This window comes from Rissa tridactyla, chromosome 2, assembly GCF_028500815.1.
Source record: "Rissa tridactyla isolate bRisTri1 chromosome 2, bRisTri1.patW.cur.20221130, whole genome shotgun sequence".
Classification (NCBI taxonomy): Eukaryota; Metazoa; Chordata; class Aves; order Charadriiformes; family Laridae; genus Rissa; species Rissa tridactyla.
Window position 1 is genome coordinate 140,843,558 of NC_071467.1, and position 22,719 is coordinate 140,866,276.

Sequence of the window (22,719 nt, forward strand, 5' to 3'; positions counted from 1 at the left end):
TTCTGAAACTTGGTTTCACAGTTAGTACAGAGCTATGACAACGCGGTTGGTGTGTTTTGGAGATGTTGATGACCGCACAGTCTCTCAAACCCAAATGGTGAGGGACAGAGCAGCGATGCAGGCAGGAGGCAAGTGCTCCAACACGGGTAGCTGCAGCTTCTGGCTCCTTACCCCAGTTTCACCTGTACCTCATGTACCTCCAGGTCAGTGAGGACACATCATCAAAGGCGAATAATATTTTCCTTCTGAACTGTAATATTACAACATCGATGCATCAGTATCCTAAGATTCCCAAAAAGCAGTTATCTAAATTTTAAAATTTTTATTTTTCCATTAAAATTTCAAGATGTCAGTTCTGCTCCTCTCTCTTCCACTAATCCCAGTTGCATAATTGAGAATTATTTAATCTTCTTCTGACTCTCTCTCCCCCTACTATGTTATCTATTGGGCTTATTTATATTCATTATGCAGACAAAGAGACATTCTAGTCAAAAAGTTAATTCCTCTGTAAGGCCCTGACTGTATATCAAAACCAGGGCAGCTTCAAGACATGAATAAGAAAGCCTATCCTGGTTATGCTGGTTTTAAAATTATCCTAGCGTCTTTATTCATTGATGTTTTATTTATCTTTTTTTTTCCCCCCTTGGGATTATGCTCCACATTCAAATTGCTTTAGAGTAGTAAAGTTAAATGTTAGTCTTTGTCACCTCCCAGCCACTGCTTTCAAATAGCATAATGGGAGAGACAACCTAAAAAAAAGTCAGGTTTCAACTGGTATTGTGCTGAAGAAAACAGGATGGAAAAGCATCCAGAAGAGTCTGGTTTGAGAAACATACACTACTTACTATCACTAGCCAGGGACTACAATCCAGTAAAGTATTTATGGTCTTATCAGTTGCTCAAAGGAAAACACATTTATGTACTGACTCAATTCAAAATCTGGAGCTGAGCACTTAAAACCCCCACAAAATCCGAAGGGAAATTAAGTTGTGTTAGGGGTGGTGCTCCACAAAGTAAGCACAAACTTTGACCACGGCCCTGCCCAGAATCATTAGAATCAATTTACTGAGTACTGCAGTCTCTTTGACTACTTCTTCTTCCAGCTTACAGCCTCATTAAGAGCTGCAACAGATGCCTTCCTTTACTCGGGGCTCAAAGCCTACAACTGCCTCCTGAAGGCAGGCAACTGTCGCATTTGATCAAAAAAATGGGAAAAATCTAACTCTCTTCATGAAAGCCTATCCAGGAGAGGAAGAGATAATAGTGGTGCACCTCATTTAAAAAGCCAAGTGGTTGTAACACTCATCCACTATGTGGGAGTTAAAATTCAATTTTCTTTAAATCAAAGGATCTCTTTTTAAATCGAAGAGCTCCTTATCTATTTCATTTTAACGAGTCTTTTAGCGCATCTCCGATCCCAAAGCTGGGGAACAGTGCCAAAGGGGAACAGTTTAACTATTAAGCTACACAATCGTATTTGCCCTCGTGTTCTTTCCAGTGCCAGGACCTATACGTTCTTTCTATATAGACAGTTCTTTTGGTCCCACATTCAACAGGACGAGTGCAAGAACACACAATGTAACCTACAGCTTAATGTTTAGGTAGGTGCTCTCCTAGAAAATGATGAAGGGAGGTCTGAGTCCCTTTCCTAGGCACGTGTTCCAAAACAGGTTATCCTTTCTCCAAGCTCTTTTATTAACTGGATGGACAAGCCCAAGTTTTTTATAAAATTTGGTTATAGATTTGCAACACACCTGAAAAAGCTGCCAGCCTTCATGAGATGATGTACATACGCTCCAAGATCAGTAATTACGAAACCCTGTTAAGCAGTAGCAAAGGTTTTCTGAGCATCTCTTTGATCAGCTTATAGAGATGTGATCACACAAAGAAGACTTACTGACTAGTAATTAATCTCAACAACTGCTTTCAACTGAAGGCACTACACTCTCTTTCATGAAGCTGATACCATTTGTTATAAACTGTCATCCAAAGCTGCAAGATTTTTTTTATTTATACGTCAAAAATACTGAAAGTTGGGAACTTTAAGTCATTTGCTTTCTTATCGAAGTAGCTTTGTATTTCTTTGAATTCTACCAGATATTGAAACTGTTTCCTGCAAAGCATCAGTTCATGGTTTTGTTACAAGATGTACCTCAAGTAGGCATTTTCAGACACGATTCTTATAATTGGACAAAGGAACCATCCCACCAGTACTTAGTGTAACTGGACAGCAGACTACATGGTCAGCACACCGTTTTAGACACCTTGCAGAACAAGCTGGAATTCCCAGGCCTGTTTTGGGAAAACAGTAAGAGCAAAGAGTAAAGGCCAGTACTCCCCACAATTCTCAGATGTTGTTTTTTCATCACAGATAATTTGCTGTAGCTTCCTTTTTTTGGTTTACTCTCTTCTAGCTGATGAGCTGTTTGTCCTGGTTTCAGCTGGGGTAGAGTTAATTTTCTTCCTAGTAGGTGGCATACTCCTGTGATTTGGACTCAGTATAAAAATCATAGAATGATTTAGGTTGAAAGAGAGCTTAAAGATCACCTCGTTCCAACCCCCTGCCATGGCCAGGGACACCTCCCACTAGACCAGGCTGCTCAAAGCCCCATCCAGCCTGGCCTTGAACACTCCCAGGGATGGGGCATCCACAACTTCTCTGGGCAACCTGTTCCAGTGTCTCACCACCCTCATAGGGAAAAATTTCTTCCTAATATCTAATCTAAATCTTCCTTCTTCCAGCTCGAAGCCATTACCCCTCGTCCTATTACTACATGCCTTTGTAAAAAGCCCCTCTCCAATTTTCTTATAGGCCCTCTTTAGACACTGGAAGGCTGCTATAAGGTCTCCCCGAAGCCTTCTCTTCCCCAGGCTGAACAACCCCAACCCTCTCAGCCTGTCTTCATAGGAGAGATGCTCCAGCCCTCTGATCATCTTTGTGGCCTCCTCTGGATCCGTTCCAACAAGCCCACATCTTTCCTGTGCTGAGGGCTCCAGAGCTGGACACAGTACTATAAGTGGGGTCTCATGAGAGCGGAGTAGAGGGGGAGAATGAGCTCCCTTGACCTGCTGGTCACGCTACTTTTGATGCAGCCCAGGATACAGTTGGCCTTCTCGGCTGCAAGCGCACATTATAATAATAATATTGATAACAAATGATGTTTCAGTTGTTGCTAAGCAGTGCTTATACTATGTCAAGGACTTCTCAGCTTCTCCTGCCCTGCCAGTGAGGAGGCTGGAGGTGCACAAGAAGCTGGGAGGGGGCACAGCCGGGACAGCTGACCCAAAGTGTCCAAAGGGATATTCCATCCCATGTGACATCATGCCCAGCATAAAAACTGGGGGGAGTTGGCCAGGGAGCAACCGCTGCCTGGGGACTGGCTGGCCATAGATTAAGTGGGTGGTGAGCAATTCCATTGTGCGTCATTTGTTTTGTATATATATTATTATTATTATTACTCCTTCCTTTTACTTCCTAAACTGTCTTTATCTCAAGCCAGGAGTTTTACCTTTTCTTTCCAGATTCTCTCCCCCCCATCCCACTGTGCGGGGGAAATAAGTGAACAGCTGTGTGGTATTTAGCTGCCTGCTGGCTTAAACCACAGCACTGTTGAATCTTTCTCTTAAAGCAGACTGGGGACAAAGCTGTACATTTCTTCCTCAACCATGATGTGAAATTAAGAAGTGCCTCTGTAGCGCAGATCAGCGCATCAGTAAGGTGAGACTGTAAAATGCTGCTAAGTCACTGAAGCGGTTCTGCAGACATGTCCACATTGAACTTCCACAGTGCTTTGATAACACCAGAAAAAAAACCCAAATAGTTGAAAATCCTCTATTCCATGATGTGGATGTTTTCACCTTAGCTAAAAAATACCCTACAATCTCACCGCTAGGCTTGTAGCAGGGGTGGCAAGTGCACTGGCAATTCATGCAGCGGTTCCCCCCTCAGCTTTTAATGGTCGTAATTATCCTTCCATCTTTAAGAAAAACTCCCCTAAGTCATCTCAATTTGACAAGCTTTTTAAGTGCCCCCTTATTTTGCTGTATTACACCGCTCTCAAGCTTTGTACGTTTCAAACTTCGCCATTCACATTTGCTCCTCTTGAGTTGACTTGCTGCCACATGCCCATGAGAAAAGGAAGCGCTGCCTGTCAGTTCTGCAGCTCTCCTGATGCCCACTCTCTGCATCGCTGCCAAATGCGGAGTAAGAACAGAAAAACGAGTAACTGTGCGCTTCTTCAGGTCACTGCCATCTCTGTTACCAGAGCGTTCTGATACCTTATTTCCTATTCCTTATGTGGTAACTAAATGGTGCAGAAGAGGACAGGTGACTCAGTGGTGGTGTCACGATGGTTTCCAGCACTGTCATCGGCCAATCTTGTACAGTATAGTTTGCATAGTATACTACAGTATAGTTCAGTTTCATATCCCATCGTGTGCCATCAGAAACTCTCGAATGCAAGCTCAGTGAACTGGATCGGAGCCAGCAGTGTAACTCCTAGAAATCTGCTATCAGTACTACTAAGCTAATTTACTGATCAAGTTCATGACGGCAGCATGACAAAGGGCTAGAAAACGTCAGGGAGTCCCAAAAAGATCTTATTTCTGATGGTAACACTGATGTCTGCACCAAATACATGGATATGGATGTTAGTAGAAGCAGCTGATTCAAAGTAAGATATTGTAAATGTAATTTATTCTACAATTGCATTTTTTTCCACTTTAGAAACTTAAATCTGAGGTCTAGAAGGAAGATGAGGGGTAGTCCTCCTTTTCCTCTGCTGCTGGCATTTTTTTCAGACAGTGAGACAAAAGATAAAATTTTGACCTTTGTTTTCAGAGTAAAGTAATCCAAGCCAGTCATTAAAAAACAACTATTATTCAGCAAGTGACCAAGTGATGTTCTATCTTGGAATTCCAGTGCAAATAAAAGACAAAGAATTTGATCTAGTATTTCATGACTATAGTACCACTTTTGTTTAAAAGAGAACAAGAAATACCTTATACCAGACAGACGTCATGCTACGCTTATCCTTAACAGACATTTTTGCTACTTGCTCCTGGCAGGTTTACCTTGCACTGCAAAAATTCTTGCCGCTAAAGCAACCCCCACAGCCCTGGGAGCATTATGTTTATCGTCAAAGAATAAATCACAGAGTTTTTAAGCCAAAAATTTCTCTTTCAAAGCCTTTTGATGAATTACCACCACACGATTTCATTAGTCAAGTATCTGCATGCACAAATAAGTTCGGTTTTTTTAATTCTTACTTTTCTAGGTGCACAAGTGTATACTCTAAAAAGGAGTAGTGGCAGATCCACCTATAAGTTGGCCAGGTGAAGCGGATACTCCACGCAACACAGCCCAGAGAAAACGTTTCCTCTCCTGTCAGGTGTCAGGAGAACCACACTGGAACATATGGCACATCTAGATTTTATTGTCTCACAGAATAAAGCTGCAAGTTATTAAAAGCAAAGTGTGAGATCAGAAAGATCTGTGCAGACAACAAGAACAACCAGAGGATGAAGAGCATTTACAGAGCCTCTACGGATATGAAGCTATACATTTGAAACATTATTTACTTGTTGCAAATAAGAAAATACAATAAGCAAAATAAAACAACCACAGATAACACCGTAAGCAAATAAACTCAGTTTAAGAAAAAAAAAAAAAAAGCACTACAGTAAATTCGTTAGTCTTGATTGTTGAACATGCCCTACACAAAACAATGACAAAAATTCATAAACTGACAGTTTAAAAAGAAGCTTCTGTGTGGTTGGGGTTTTTTGCTATTTTATAATGTAATGCAAAATGTCAAGTATGTAGCCCTAGAAAACAAGAACGCTGAAGATAAGAAAAGGAAATTATGTCCTAGGCCATCAACAAAACTAACTGCAGCCTGGCAAGTGTCCAGAATCAATACAGGGGGGAAAAAAAAAAAAAAAAAAAAGATGACAACCAGAAACTACATTTTAAAAAAAGGCAGCCAAGAATGCTCAGACAATATCAGGAAGTCAATTGAGGCAAAATGGTGAAGAAAGGGTTCGGTTGCATATTTCGATAACGCTGTGCTGCGGGACCACTGATGCGGTGGGAGGCAGTGAGCTCTTAGAAAAAGGCCACAAACCTGCCCTATGGCTTCTTTGAATCCAAAGTGCTGCCAGTGCAGTGCGACCGTGTACCAGCTGCGTTGGCTTTGGGAAGCTGGGGCAGGACCCAGGCAGGGCAGGGTGCTGGCTGCTCACGGGGCTCCACCGCCCACCTGGGGAAGGAGAAGACCTCCACCGGCTGGGTACGGAGACCTCCTCCTCCACTCCGCCACCCCCCGGCCGAGACCCCATGGTTCTCATCGCTGGAAGCTAAATCCAGCTTTCTCCAAGCTTAGAAGTGTGTGGTTCTTAATGGCATGGATTAACTACAGGGGTTCTCAAGGGCTTAGAGACAACAAGCAAGCCTCTGGACTAGGAAAAAAAAAAATAAATAGAAGTTATATATGGGCACAGGAGGACTGTTTTAACAGATTTACTTTTAAGCCAAAAGACTGAAGAACAATTTACTTTATGCTACGCACTGTCTTTCTGTTTTAATCCATTTACTCAAAGTGCTACTCAGAAAACTTCCCACTAAGCTCTCTCATGTTTTATAAATTGCTGTTCGTCATCTTCAGCAATGCACATTGGTCTCTCTTCTGGGTGTTCTTGAGCTTTACAAAATCAGCAAAGTGCCTCTCTCCATCATTACTGGAAGGACTTCTTAGATCAACTAGACAACATTAGCAGCTCAGTACATTTTATGAAGTGAATAATTTTGAGATTGCACTGAAGGTGTACTGCACAGTGTGGAATTATTTGCCAGTTTGACCAGAGCTTTTGAGTATTCAGCTCACACTCCCATTCTAACCAGGGCTCACCCATCTGCAGGACAACAGCAGCAATACAGGCTTCGGCTACTGCAATGTGCAAAATACTTAGTGGGCTTTGCCTCTGCTGCAAATTAACACTGCCCCTCAACAGTTTTATTTCTGTACAGGCTGTTTGTAATTTCTCCTCTTAATTAAAAGTATTTCCCCATTACTAAACATTTCCTCAAAATCTTTTGGCATTGCTAAATGCTACTTACAAAGATAGGTCAATCTGCTCATACTATAATACAACAAAATATGTAGAAAAGCCCCCCTTTAAAATCCTTTCTTAGATAGTTACTTTGATCGATAGTGGTAGGTCTAAGTTCTCATTAACAGGAAACATTTAAAAAGGTAAATCTGCTCATATTATAATATAACAAAATATGTACAAACCCTCCCCCATGAAAATCCTTTCTTAGATAGTTATTTGATTGACAGTGGTAGGTCTAGGTTCTCATTAACAGGAAACATTAAAAGGCTACTATCAATCCTTAAACTAAACATAACTATCTGCTAGGGGTAACAGATGTACATAAGCATGAGAAAGTCATCCTGCTTGTTATCACCAACTAAGGTGACACACTGTTCCCAAATAGCAAAGGTACCATCAAGTCAACAGATCCGCAGTTCTTCCCTGTGCTTTTCTTGCGAAGTGGGAAAGTGCTGCATCTTCCAGATACCTCATAATTGTTTAAAGTCCAAGAAAATTCAGTATCATGACTGTGTTCTACAATGAAGCAATGTCTGCCTTATTGTACAATATTAAATACTCAGATTTTAATTAACAATTAAATCTAAATTATAGTGGTTGAAAAAGAAGGGATAAAGCTTCATGACAACTCATAAACAACCAGGACTTCCCTACCTAAATGCTTATGTATTTTAGGGGAAGAAAAATGCATTAAAAAGCCTCTACATCCCAGAAATATTTATTTGGCCCCACTCCACTTTAATTATAGGTAACAATTCAAGCTGTATTCAATGAGCTCTTGTTAAAATATTCATATATATTTAAACAAAGTTAACTATAACAGTCAGGGAAAACCTATTGGAGCTTCTGTATCACCTCTGGATTTGCAAAACCATGCATTCTTATAATTTGGTAAGTAATATGAGATCACTTAGTATATTTTATAAATAATAAAATTAAGTTAATTCATCTTGGATGCAATTTAGCTGCTTCCTTTGCCAAAGTCCACCATCAGGAAAATATTTTTCTTCTGATTTAAATGAAGCCACAGAACCATATGATGACTGGTCATCTGGTCCAACCGCCCTGCTCAAGCAGGGCCACCCTGGCCAGTTGCCCAGGACCACATCCAGACAGCTTTTGAGTATCTCCAAGGATGGAGTCCCCAAAACCTATCCAGGCAACCTGTTCCAGTGTTCAGTCACCCTCACAGGGAAAAAGTGTTTCCTGATGTTCAGAGGGAACCTCCTGTGTTTCAGCTTGTGCCCATTGCCTCTGGTCCCATCAGTGGACACCAATGAAAAGAGCCTGGCTCCATCTTCTTTGCACCCTCCCTTCAGGTATTTATATATATTAGTGAGATAATAAGATTCCCCCAGAGCCTTCTCTTCTAGACTAAACAGTCCCAGCTCCCTCATCCTTTCCTCACAGGAGAGATGCTCCAGACCCTTCTTCATCCTGATGGGCCTTCACTGGACTCTCTCCAGTCTCTTGTACCAGGGAGCCCAGAACAGGAACCAGTACTCCAGGTGTGGCCTCACCAGTGCTGACCAGAGGGGAAGGATCACCTGCCTTGACTGGCCTGGCAACACTCCTCCTAACACATCCCAGGATACCATTAGCCTTCCTTCCTACAAGAGCACATTGCTGTCTCATGTTCAGCTTGGTGTCCACCACGACCCCAAATCCTCTTCTGCAAAGCTGCCTTCCATCTGGGTGGCCCCCAGCACGTACTGGTGCCTGGGGCTTTTCCTCCCCAGCTGCAGGACTTTGCACTTCTCCCTGCTGAACTTCATGAGGTTCCTGTCTGCCCACTTCTCTGTTCAGACAGTTTTCAATCCACCTCACTAACTGCTCATCCAGCCTCTACTTCTTCAGCTTCTCTATGAGGATGTTATGTCAAAAGCCTTACTGAAGTGTATATAGACAAGACCCGTTGCTCCCCCCTTAGCTATCATGCCAGTCATTTCATTGTAGAAGGTCATGAGGTTGGTCAAGCATAACTTCCACTTTTTCATGGTCGAGGCTTACTGATAATGACTGTGTCATGCATTTGTAGTAAGCCACAGTAAGTCTTAGCAGTTATTTTGGACCTACAGCTGTTAAGGTTGGAAACTGCTTTACTGGCCACGCAGAGAGAAGGGGAAAAAGAAAAAAAAACCCTTTGTTTAATGGTATTTCCCTCCTCCCACCTTAAATATCGACATGAAAGAAGTGTGCAAAACATCAAGGTGGCAGTTTTCAGTCAATGTGCCAGATTAATAGAGGGGAGAAAACTGAGCAACTGCTTCAGAGAAAAAGGCTGAGCACAGAGGAATAGAGAGCTGCATGGTCTGGTACTCTCATGCTCCCAGACACCATACTGAAACATTCTCATTTGCATTAGTGCACTTTGCACACTTCTAAATTACCAGCTTTTGCAAGAGTGCTTTAAATCTCTAGATTCATGAGTTCTCTCTGGTTCGCCCTTGTGAAAAAAGACACTGTTAGAATATTCTGAGTATTCTGTTCAAGCAGTCCACACACAATAAAATCTAGTGGACAATCACCCAAGTTGACATTAATGAACAGGTATCTTTGGGCTTCTAAGAAAGCAGAGCTAGCAGGTAAATATTTAAATATGTCAGAATCTACAGAATCTAAATATGTCAGAGTCCATCTTAAAGATGACTGCAAGTTTATAAAGATGTAAAGATGATTAGAAGCTGGATAAAACTTTAGAATTTTTTTTTATCATAAAAGCCATGATCTAGATGAATTAGACAGGAGATTGATAGTGTGACTTTTAAAAGCCTCTAGAGCTTATTGCTTTTCAACAAAGAACGTGAATAGTAAATTTGAAATCCAGGTATTTTATCAAATAAAAGGCACTAGGTCTACACGCAGCATAGTCTGAATCTTAAAAGATATCCTTTCAATGTGAACCAGCATCTTGTGCCCTTGAGATTACTCTCTGAATACTGAGGCAGATGGAAACTGCAGAGAGGAACATAAAAAGTTACAGATGTGCATAGACTAAGAAGTGCAGCTGCATGTGTAATAACACAAGGCAAACGGGTCTCAGAGATAAATTCTGCATTTACGCCTTCCACTGACTTTATCATATGGAAATATCTGAGTGATCTGACAGGTCTCTTGAATCAATTCTAGTGAGTAAAATTAGCTTCTGCTCTCACTAGAATACCTTCTACATAAAAAAGGACACCACTAAATAACAGCTATCGCTTTGTACCATTTAACTACAGGAACATCAGGTACTTTTTTTTTTTTTAATAGATTATTTGTGGCCTGCAAGTTCAACAGCGCTGAAGGAAATTCCAACTCTTAACAGAAATAATAGACACCGTTAGACAATACAGTAGTCTATTAGGAACATGGGAAAAGAGAAGGAAATTGCCTGTGTCATTGCCTGCTATTACAATTCTTTAATCTTAGTTGGAAAACGCTCAATTCCACCTTAAAAGTGGAACGCTGTCCCTTAGCCTTCAGGTGCTTTTTCTTTATGAATATAACAGAGATGCAATTATGCTCTTTTTCAGGCTTTGTCATCCCTCGCTGAGCAAGATAAATTTCTTAAGTTCCCTGTTTTATGATAGAATTAACCAAGAAAAAGACAGATTAAGAGCAGCAAGTTGCTGCAGCTTTCCCTGCAAACTCACTTGCCTTAAGCAGAATCCACCAGACACATTCTAGATGAAGTCTCCTTAGTGAGTTATAAAATGACACTCACAATTCCCTACCGCTACCAAAATATTTTGCTTCATGTATCTAGAATGCCATTTCCCTTCCTCACAGCTGCATCGCACCGTGGGTTACTGCTGTCATTCTGTGCCAGCGAGTCACAGAGCGGCTTTCTCCTTAGCTGTCATCCCCCACAAATGAGTCACTAGTTTACCGTGAAACTTCTTAGCTCGTAAATCCATCCCCACTACTCAAGTCCTCCCAGTCACCCGCATTTTACTCTAATCCCATGCAATGATAAGGCTTCCCCACTTTCCGTCAAAAGCAAGTGCCATTAGCGTGCTCCAACTTTCCCAGACAGAACTACTGAAATTTTTAACAAGGTCTTGTATCTTATCAGAGGCAGTGGCTAATTTAGCCTGACGTATGCTACCTCTCATAAATCCATTTGCATGTATTCCACTTTTCCATTTGCCTCCCTGCCTTTGATTCTTTTTAAAGTTTTTTTTTCTATTGCTTTGCTATAGGGAAAAAAATAAAGAGAATAATAATTTTCAAGCTGCCAGAACCACCTCTTCTCTACTTTCTGAAAAATAGCTACTGCATGTGCTCTTCTGCAGTTAAATACCATCTCTATTTTGATAGTGTTCTGTTTGTTTTGAAACATTGGCTACAAGACTTTCTAAAATACTTCTTTCACCCAGCCCCCTACAAATTTGAGCACTAAGAACTTCTAGGTTTCATCTTCATTTCACTATAAGAAGTTCCACTCTAAGAGCTTCCACCTGTATACGTTTATTTCCCTCTTAGTACCAATTCCATGTTTGACATGACCAACTGCACCAAAAAAGAATGCAAAATATTAATATAAACCGGGGGTGATAGCTCTACTCGTAACCTCATGCTCACTGCTTAACACCCAACTTCCTTTCCTATTTCATTTTTAATGGATAAATAGCTTTTTACTACTTGGATTATTTTCTTTTACAAGGTCAAACTCAGCTTGACTTCTGGCAAAATCTTATTCGCACTTTAAGACTTCTGAACTCTATGACAGTCTTCATTTTTTAAACAACCACTTTTGCCACTCCTTCCAAGCTCTTGGCTAGCTTCAGATGTTCTCTTTGGCTGGCTTTTCTTCTGATTAGGTCTGCAATTATTCCACTTGTGTATTCCGCTTTTTCTCGGGATGCAAATCCTACACACTTTTTCTCATTCTGAATCAAAGAGGTTCCAAGAACCCTACCGTCAGCTCCCTTAGCTCTTTGGTTCAACTTACTTCAAACCATTTCCCTACAGTTTCTTGGTCTGCATTTTTGAAATTCAAAACCTTTAACTGGAAACTCCTTTCAATCTAAACCGCATAAACCTCTGATGCCAATTATTCAATCCAAACTTGGTTTCTACAAACAGCTCTTCCACAATGTCCTCAATGCCTACAAAACCCAGTTTAAAGCAACATTATTTCTTTTTAGCTCAATAACTGTATGTGAACATTGCATCCAGGAATAACTGGCCCCTAGAATTAGTAGTGAAATTATGACCTATACAAGAGTTAAAGTCTCCACAGCATATTGTGGCAGGCAAATAACTTTATTCCATCTACTATATTCCAGTAATTCCATGCATTCTTAATGCAAGAAAACTCTTTTGCATCTGAAATCACTGTTTGTGAAAGACATCCAGTGAAAGTATACAATTCCAACTCAATAATACACTTCATGTACGAGATAATCATGTAGAACAGACTCACCTTTTAATAACCAAAATAGCAACTTGTTCTGGAATGCTTTATCCCTTCACAGTTGTTCTTTATCTAAGACTATCCAATCTTTGAATCCTTAATATTTTCTCCTCGTTCCTTTCCAGGACAAATATAAAAGGTTCTGCCTTTCACAACATGATCTTTCATAACCCATGTAACTGAATAAAAGATCGGGTCCCAAAAACGCTCTACGTATCCTACCACCAGATGAGAGAACTTGGTTTTACATTGTTAACTTTTACAAATAATCAAAGTGAGCATGACAATCCTTGCAGTACAACACATTTTATTACTAATAAAAGTAATTATTATTTTTATCATTACTAATAAAAGTCTGCAGAATTTCCTGTACTTCACAATACCCGAAAAAAGTATGTCATTTTAAGTAGCAGAACACACACGTTTCAAGTTACCCAAGCAACAGCTCAGTATCTCAAACTACTTCACATGTCGAGATTAATGGAATTAATAGCCAACTTGCTGCCCATTTTACAGAATTCAAATACCAGCATAAAGGTTCAGTGATTTCTTCAACATTACAGGAGACAAAGCCTAAGCCTACTTAATATCCAGTTTCATGCTTTAGCCAAAACTACCATTTACTCCTGACGTTGGAAATAAAGTATGGACACAGGAGCAAGGGTGAAGAACTAAACTTAAGGAAAGGAAAATACACTTTCTGTGTATTTCAGAAGGAAGCTACACATTTTTATTTATCTGTAAGGTTTCTTAATTAACCCATTCAAAAGTGGATTAATTTCTCAGATTCTTTAACATTTTAGATCTAATATACCCTCAGGATGTCTCTGCAAGTCCTGTCTTCCACATCTGCCTTCAACAAGTGTCCTAACACCCGCTAGGATGACTTTATTTATAGAATCATGGGCTCACTGAGGCTGGAAGTGAGACCTGGATGTCATCTAAATCCAACTCCATATTAACTTAAGTAAAACACAGGTAGAAGCACTGCCAAGTTTGGAGCCAGGGACTGTACAGTGCTTGTGGATGGGGAACCTTCACTTATGACTTCTATGATCCAAAATAGTTCAACATTTTAACAACAGGTAAATACCATACTAAATATTGAATCAGGCAAAGAAATACTCTCTTTTTCAACACTAAAACTTTGAAATGTTTCCAACATGCTTCATTTTGATGCTTACCAAAGAATAGTAATATTTTAGAGAGTAAAAATTTTCAAAGTAATTACAGGGTCAGACTGTTTCCCATTCTTTCTTTGCTACTATTTACATTTTGGAATACATTTTAGGGAGAGAAACGAGGAATAACTAAAAGAAAGCCTTGCTCCTTGAATTGATTTTTAATAAGAAAAATCACCATATAGTTCATAAGACATTTCAAAACAGCTGTTAATTACAAATGTTGTTTATATTTTACGCTAAACTAGTCACAGCACTTCTTGTAAAACCTTTTCAAATGCACAGAGAGAGGGAAGCACGAATTCCGATTCCCGAAGACCACTTGAACAAAACACGATCTGGGAAACTGAAATGCTGTAGGGTATAAGGCTGAGTCATGCTGCACGACAAAAGAGAGGAAGAACATACGAGGCAGGGGCACTAGTGATCATAATCCCTTCATATAGAATTAGCTGAAGCTTGGAAGAGCCATTTGCTCTATCTCTTCCATTCCTGTTACCCTCTCTCCCACCTACCCTAAAACTCATAGAGGTCCCCTTCACCACCACGGCACCCCAAGGAAGCTTTATGGAACCCTGAAAACTGCAGCTGGGGCTAAAGCCCCTCACTGCACCACAAGTTACCTGCTGTCTGCCATACAGTCTGGTCACATCCTACCCAGCCCTCTCCAACCCCTTCACCAGGTAGGGCCAAGTCAGCAGAGCAGAAAGTGGCAAAAGGAGGCTCAGCAGGAGATACCAATTGCTGTTAACAGCTTTAAATGGTTTAATGTGTAGCTGGTGCCAGAAATAGGGCACTAACTGAAGATGCAGCCATCAGCTACCAAGAAACCAGATAGTCTGGACTTGGAGAGAGGAGAAGAGGTAAACATTACTCTTCCATTCTAATTCCATCCAGGATGGAGGAAGCATGGATCAAAAGGGACTATGATTTGGGATATCAATACATTTCTATTTGTTAGGGTGTGGAAAGCCATGAGGTACTGAATTTTGCACTACTGGCAAACCTTGTCCAATGAGCCCGCAGTGTTTGAGAAGCAGTACATAACCCAACCCTCATGAAACCCTGCAAAACTCAACCAGAGCCCAGTAAATCGCAGAGCTTCTCCTTTTTTGTGTAGAAATGTATCCCTGGCTAAAAGCAGGGTATTTTTTTTCCCTCATCGTATTCACTTAACTTTTGCACCTCTTACACTTGCCTTGGAGAGTTTCAGTACCATCCCTGAACAGAAACACAATATCTCAACACAAGAACAGCCCAGTGCTGATGAAGGCCTCTATATCGCTGTATAAACACTTGTATCAGCAGCTCTATCAACATGCACATCCCTTGTTCAGCAACACACTCATGCCCACTCCCAGCACTTGGGCCTTTTTAGGCTATTTTTTTATTGAACGGCACCAAGCTGACTTAAGCTCCCACAGACATGCACAACTGCTCACATCCGTGATGCCGCACTCCAAATACCTAGAAACTCTCCAAGCCTGCAATGGCCCCTGGGCAGCCACCTACTCCTAAAGGGACTTTCAACAGAGATGAGATCAGCAAACATACCCCATAATCCCAGAGCAGAGTAAATGGCCCATGGAGCATGGGATTTGTGATAGAGAAATTACAGACCGTAACAGAGCAGAATTTCCTGCATCCGCTGACTTGAATCCTTCTCTTTATAGCGAGTTTCTCAATAACTGGCTTTTTTTCCTGCTTGGGAGACGAGCAGAATCCAGTCTTCATCAGTTTGATGAGTAAGATTTTATTTATTCATCCTTCTGCCTATGCTTAATACTTCTCATAGTCCACAGCGTTTTCCCTAAAGTGACAGAAAGGATTCCCCTTGGTGGTAACTGAAATGTCTTTGCTCTTCCGTCTCAGCACCCTTCCCACTTCTTACACATCTACCTGAAAAATCCCTTGGAAAAACAGTTCAAAGATGTTCATCCAAACCTATTGAGACCTTCATGTAACAACTTTGTGGCAATAACTACCTACCCATTTCACAGATTACGCATTCAAATGCCAATTTTGTTAACTGTTTCAGAGCTCACCTGTAGGAGGAGAGCAGAGGTACAATACTGTGAAATCAGCCCTAAAGATCTAGAGTTTGGGTTGGATTTGTCACACCACTGTCTAGCAGAGTAGTTAAGTACAAATTGCTTCATTTTAATAAAGACGAATCAGTTTTCAACAGTTCAGAAAATATTCCTACGTTGCTTTTTATTTTCCTCTCAGGATGATGCATGAGAAGACATTAGGAAAGTATAAGTGAAACCAGTTATGCCCACAAACACACAAAATTGCCTAGAACAGAACAATTCTCAAACAGCTGCTGTCTATTCAGCTAGCAAGCATCATCCCCACGTAACAGGCGGGTGAAGTGAGTGATGGGGTACATTCATCCGCCAGCACCGTGCGAGGGGACAGAAGACAAGTCCCCCTTGCCCTCTCACTGCTCATTGCCACCCACCTACTGGGCAGAAACCACTCTCCAGAGCTGGCTGACCACCTCCCAGCAGCGTGCCGAACTGGCAGAGAGGCAGTGCAGGAGCCCAGAGACTCACAAGCATCTGAGGACCCACCAGGGGATTCTCCAGCTGCCCCTCCCGGGTCCCTTCCAGGGTCCCTGCCCGTGGCACCGTGGCCGGGCAGTGACCTGATGCTGCTGGCAGCCCGCCTGGGCTTACGCTGCTTGACACTGACGAGGGAATTACGGAGTGCTGCGGAGAAAAGGCAGGAAGGCTCGAGAAGCAGCTTTTAATTTTCCACAACTTTCCCTGTACTTCTTCCCCTTGGTGCAAGCCTTCCACATGGTCGCGCTTCTGCTTCCCACACGACTAACAGATTGCGTGCACTGAAGGCACCCAGGACAAAAAGCAACCACATGGGCATCTCACAGACTTCCCAATCTCTCCTACTCTCCTCTGTCTCAGCGCAGCTTTTATTCTGTTTTCTTCCTATCTACAATGAAGATGCTAAAATAATTAAAGCAACGATTCTTCTACTTTGGCTGAGCTTGTTAAGAGTGCTTTATGCTGAAAACCATGACAAATGTACTCTTTTATTATTTACACAAATGACTTTTAGAGTATTTTCCTGATGGACTGTCATTATTACTTGATAATAGTAATCTGAAATGAACATGGCATGAAAATCTTGAGAAGAAAAGAAAAATTTTATAACTATAAATAATTGAGAGAATACTCTTACAGCCCATGACAGCATGATTCAGACAGACGACAGCAATATACTAAAGTAATAGTGTCACTGTTAGCTCTTTCATAACAGAAACAGCAGAAAATCCAACCATCTCAAGAATAAAATCAGTGTAATCACTTTCGGAATCCTTATCTGTTGCAACCGTAATAAATATGGTAAAACAAACCTCTGCACATCATTGGTAGATGTTTCAGATGAGGACATCACCTTGTCTGTTAGTACAGCCTGAGGGGGAAGGCAGCGGAGGGGGACAACTTTCATAATCCTTTGGAATAAAAGTTTTCTTTACTTCATCTCCAAAACAATTAAAGAAAACCAGCTAGTTTAATTATGGGAATAATCTAGAGGGAGCACAAACATTGTTAGAATTTTTGGTTCATGATGCAAGCCTGAATAAAATACTAACAAAACAAAACAAAAAATCCATTATCTTGGCTCAGAATCTTTTGTTTCACTGTAAAAAATGGTCTTTTAGAAGCATGAAGAACGCAAGGCCGTTCCCCTCCTTCCACCCCTGCAGAAACAGATATGAAAACCTGGTTGCTTCATTCAGATTAAATGTTCTTATACAAATCTTACCCTACCTTAAAGCACGGGTGGTGTAAAACACAAAACCGCAGATTTTGCAAATCACATTACTTTAAGTCTGACAGTGAAGCTCCTGTTTGTTGATTTAATAATTTTCAGTACTTAACTCACACAATGAAAATACAGACAATTACAGACTGTTAATTTAAAAATGTTTAGGTTTCAAGTACTCCACCATATATGGCTCTTTCAAGAGCCATTTCTGGAAAAATATTACTACAGTTTTGAATTGTCCATTTGAGACCACGTGCATGAAAAGCAACCCAAAAGTAATATACTTTAACTCTGAGACTCAGCAGTAAAAAGCTGGTACAAAAAACCACCCATGACTAGTTATTCCTTCCAGAACTGAAAATACTTGATACGCCATTCTTAGCTGTAATTTCAAAGTACTTAAAAACAAACCAAAAAAAGCTCTGCAAGAAATGCACCCTTCATTATGTATTTCAGTCAACTGACTTTGGCCTTTCTGTAGCTCTGAGACATACTAGATATACATATATTAATGTTTATAATAAAGTTACTAAAAAGTGAAGATGCTACTAGAAAAGATGATACTAATTCAGATGCAGAGTATTAACAGTCCTCTACTACTGAGACAGAATCACATTGTACTTCACGTCACAGTGTTTAAATACAGGAACTTTAAAAAACATCTGATGAGAGCAGAAGAAAAGCCATCCGATCTAAAGAAGCTGTGATTTCAAATGAAAAAAAGAAGCAGCACAAAGGCCACCAAATACCCACTTCTACATTTCACCATGCGATTACAGTTCAATCATGTAAGTCAAAACATCCATGTTAAAATTCTCAAACTTCACAAACCCAGCTGTCATTCTCAATTTCTGCGAGCTTAGTCAGCCATCAAGTAGTCTAGGAAATGACACACGCTCATCAGAGCTCAGCTTCCTTAATTCATTTAAGATTATGCTCGCTGGCTGACTGTAATAAAAATGTGTATCGAAAGATCCTCTGCAATCTTTCCAGAGCCGAGATCAGCTATCAAAATCTACTTCAAATAAAGTTGCACTTGAAAACTAACCAAACCGCAGAAAAAGAATATAGAAACTTTACCTTAATTGGAGCACGGCTAAACTGTATTTTTCTGTTGGCTGGGATTTCATCTTCATCTGGCAATCCATTAATTTCAGAATATTCCATATCAGGTTCATAACAGTTATTTTCATCACTGTCATCCTGATCATCCTGTTCCGTACCTGTCTCTCCCCAGTCAGAATTATATCTCGATCGTACCCGATACACATTGTAGTCAGAGTGCATGTATACGTGGGAACTCTGAAAATTATTCACATCTTCATGCGCTTCTTTTTCACTTGCCTCATCATAACGGGACTCAGTAGCATCTGAAACAGCATCTGTGGCAAAATCGCCACCTGAAGCTACATTTCTTGGTAATTCTGCAGCTTCGGGTCTATCAAAGATACCCTCTGTATACTCCGACCGTTCCTTTTGTTGCAACAAAAGTTCTGTCTCTGTTTTTGACTTACTCCTAGCGCAGCTGTCCACAGATCTTTCACTGTTGAGCACGTTGACCGAATCCTGTTGACTCGCTGCAGAGCTCTCAACACAATCAGCACTTGCCTCTCTACTCTTCTTTATTTCTTCAGTCGTTCTTGAACCTGCCGAAGTGCCCGTGGACGTCTTCTGCCTCAGGGCTGAAGGCATGCTGTTCTGCTGAGAGGTCTCAGCAGACGGCACACCTGAACTCTGTTTGGCTGGCGGAGACCACGTGCTGGTATCTTTCAAAGGGCTGAAACCCTCAAGGTTTGCCACTGGGGAGGAGATACTTGCAACGGGAGACGAGAGGTTTAGTGGATAGTGACCAGTTACAGAGTACTCTTCATTGTTCTCCGACTTTTCTACAATGATTACATTGTGCGAGTCAGTGTTTTCAAAAACTGCGCTGAGCTGACTCACAGTTGGAGAGACGGTCTCTGTCCTTGGGCTAAGACTGTCCAAGGAATCAGTGCTGCCTCTGTGAGACTTAGAGCTGCACCATTCATCTGGAAGCTCATTGGAAACGACTTTCTCTTTCTTTGGGGAATAGCGATTGGAATGTCCCATTTCATGAGCATTTCGCTCAAACATCTTCCGAGTTTCAGTGAACTTGGAATAGGAGGGACCATCATGGATAGTATCAAATCTACTAATCCTTTCCGAGACAGATGATTCCAATTTTACAATCGAACCATCTGCTTTTTCTACAAATTCTTTGGGCCTAATTCGTCTTTGAGGTGATGGAGGACCACCCTTCCCCCTGGTTTTAGGGGTAACTCCAGCACTTTCAGTGGGCTCCATGCCCATCTGCATAAATAAGTTCTTAATCCTATTGACATTTGAGCCATATTTCCTTCCCCTGCTCTGCGAGGCCTCTCCTTCCTCTTTCGTTTTTTGGTCTCCATCTGATTTCGGTTTGTCAAAGGTGCTTTTCAGCGCCTGGAACTCAGTTCTGTAAGCATTCCTGTGAGGAGAGGCACTTCGGAGGGTTGATCTTTCTCCTGAAGACTCCGTTTTCATCATGTTTACTGCAGGAGCGCAGAACTAGCTTACATAGTTTCTGTGGTGCTGCTCTCAGTCGTCTGCCACAGCTGAGATTCTGCTCGAGGAGTGTTTGTCTCAGGGGGCACTGCCCTTCAGCAGGGCCACACTCCACAGAAGATCTGGAGGCAAATATCTAAACACATGAGGTCAATTCTGACAAAGCAGCGCAACCAAGGACTCTCAAGAACAACAGCTGATTTAACCTGCAATAGAAAGGAGGGGTTTCTGAATCATGACAGGTACTTGTACTTCTTTAAATCTAAGCCACAATTTCCATTTACCGTTCATTATATTACCACTGCACAGACACATGAAAACTTGTCATTACAAACTTTTTCAAATCGATTGTTGCCTAATTTGCAACATGTAATACCATTCTATAGCGAAAGAATGGATCGTCACATCTTACCATTCACAATGTATCATGTCACAAACACGCATGCAAAGGGAAGGCAATGTGACAAGAAAAATAACACTACTTTTGTGTTATGGAATTTTTCTAAAAAAAATATAATAAAAAAAAAATCACACCTCTGACTTACTTACATCTAACTATAAAGTAATTCATGCAAACATGATGGTTCTGCTTCCCTGAGGCATTGCAAAGCAACCCTTGCTCTCTCATAGAAACATAATGGTAGAAATACCATCAAACATCATATGCTTATAGAAAGGCAAAATTACACGGCAGCTCGAGGGAATAAGACAAGCTGCACCCAAAGTTAACATCCTCAGCTGACACGGCAAAGAAAGTGAAACCCAGTGAGAGAAAGTTGCCCCTCGCCACGGCCAGCGGCTTTAGCACCTGCAAGAGCCTGGAGGTGCCCCGGGGGGGCTGCAGGAACGGGGACGGGGCTGGATCCTCTCCCACCCCCCGGCCCGGGGGGCTCGCAGGGGCCGCCGTGCCGGAGCCCCCCAGCCTCGGCGGCCGCCCCCGGCCTCCGCCGCCCCGCGACGGGCAGCGCCGAGAGCCAAACCCCTCTCCCTTCCTCCTGCCCGGCCCTCGCCCCGCCGCGCGGCCGCTCCCGCCCTGACGGGGACGCCTCATTTCGGGTGCTGTGACCCCCGGCCGCTCGTTACCGAGACGGAGAACCGGGAACCCCCCGCCGCCGCGGCGGGAGAGGCGCGCCCGTCTCCGCGCACCCCGCTCCCGCTGCCCGAGCGGGGGACGCCGATGGCCACGGGCGATTGAAGAGGCCACACGGCAGCGGCTGCTCCCGCTCAAGGCGATAAACTTAACCCGGGGGGACAGCGCCAGAGCCCCGCCAGCGGCTCCTCCTCGGGCTCCGCGCCGGCGGGCTGGAGGCGCGGAGCCCCGGGCAGCAGCACCTTGCGGCGGGGCAGAGCCCGGGCGGCCGCCCCCGCGCGGCCGAGCCCTGGGAAACAAAAGCCCGGTGACAGGGCTGCTCCCCCGCCGAGCCCGGCGCCTCTCCCGCCGAGCGCCCACGCCGCCTTACCCCGCCGGAGCGCCGCGGCCGGGCTCCCCCAGCCTCCCGCCTCAGCGCTGCTGCCGCCGCTCCTCCGCCGGCCCGCGGCGGCTCGGCGCCTCTCCGGAGAACGGCCGCTGCCCGCCTGACAGGAGGCAGCAACCGCCGCGGCGCCTCAACGCCATTGCAGGCAACGGCGGCGGCGGCCGGGGCACCGACACGGCTCCGCGCGCACACCCGCGGCGGCAGCGCGGGGGAGGAGAGCCGCCGCGCCCCGCCGCAGCCGCGCTCCCGCCCGCCGCCCGCCCCGCCGCCGCGCCGCTGCCGCCGCGCCCCCGCCGCCGGACGCGCCCCGAACGGCCGCCGCCGCCACCCGCCGCGGGGCCGCCCGCCGCCGCCGCCGGCGGGTGACAGGTGCCTCACCTCCTCGTCGAGCCGCAGTGGTTCGCTCCGCCGGGGGAACGGGGCGGGGGGGGCGGGCGTGGGAGGCGGCAAGCCGCGCTCCCGCCGCAGTCCGGCGGCGGGCGGTTACCGCCGAGCGGCGGAGGCCGGGCCCGGGCGGCTGGCTCGCCCGCGCCGCCCCACCGCGGTGCCAGCGCCGAGCCCCGCCGGCTCCCCCCGCCCCCTTCCGACCCCCGGGAACGCTCGTTTCCAGCCCGACCCCCGCGGGGGGGAACCGGGACAGTTAGGTACCCGCCTCCCGGCGGGAGGGCGGCGGGCGCGGGTCCCGCAGCCGGGAAACCTGCGGAGCGCGGGCGCGCCAAGAACTCGGTACAGATGGAGATACAGCGTGTGTGTCCCCCCCCGCTATTAAGCCGTTTCTCCCAGTTACGCGAAAGAGCGATGCGCTGGTAACAGCCCCGAGCAAACCGGTGAACGGCTCCGCGGACATCACTCGTCCCGGCAAGGGCCGTCAGGGCCGGGGGATGAGCGCGGGTCGCCTTCGGAGCAGCAGCCCGGCCCGCACGCCTCTGCTGTCCCTCGGCCGGGCGAGCGCGCCACAAAAACGTTTGGGGCTTGATGGCAGCGAATAAGGAAAAAGCTTAATTGCGGAACGTGAAATCTCCAGGTAATTTGTAAAATTGGCAATCCGAGAAGGTAATGACTGTTAATCACATAGCAACTCCTCAGTGAAGTTCATTAAACTAATTGCATAAATAGCCAGAAAATGGCCTGGGGAGGTACGTTGCAAATTCTGAAAACTAATTATTATGCATACAGAATCAAGGCA

The 22,719-nt window shown here is 43.8% G+C and overlaps 1 protein-coding gene across 4 annotated transcripts in view; it reads right to left on the reverse strand.

The window, feature by feature from the left end:
• The window catches only part of PPP1R9A (protein phosphatase 1 regulatory subunit 9A), a 149,165-nt gene extending 127,219 nt beyond the window's left edge, over window positions 1-21,946 (reverse strand). For 2 of the 4 annotated variants that reach the window (XM_054189464.1, XM_054189462.1), the window contains exons 1-2: window positions 21,519-21,756; window positions 18,574-20,264 (exon numbers count right to left, since the gene is read on the reverse strand). In XM_054189464.1, coding sequence (XP_054045439.1) covers window positions 18,574-20,040 — 1,467 coding nt within the window. In that variant the 5' untranslated portion in view covers window positions 20,041-20,264; window positions 21,519-21,756. Of the gene's footprint in view, window positions 1-18,573; window positions 20,265-21,518; window positions 21,757-21,911 lie in introns of those variants that run through there. The other 2 variants (XM_054189463.1, XM_054189466.1) reach the window with 2 other exon arrangements.
• Window positions 21,947-22,719: the final 773 nt, after the last annotated feature.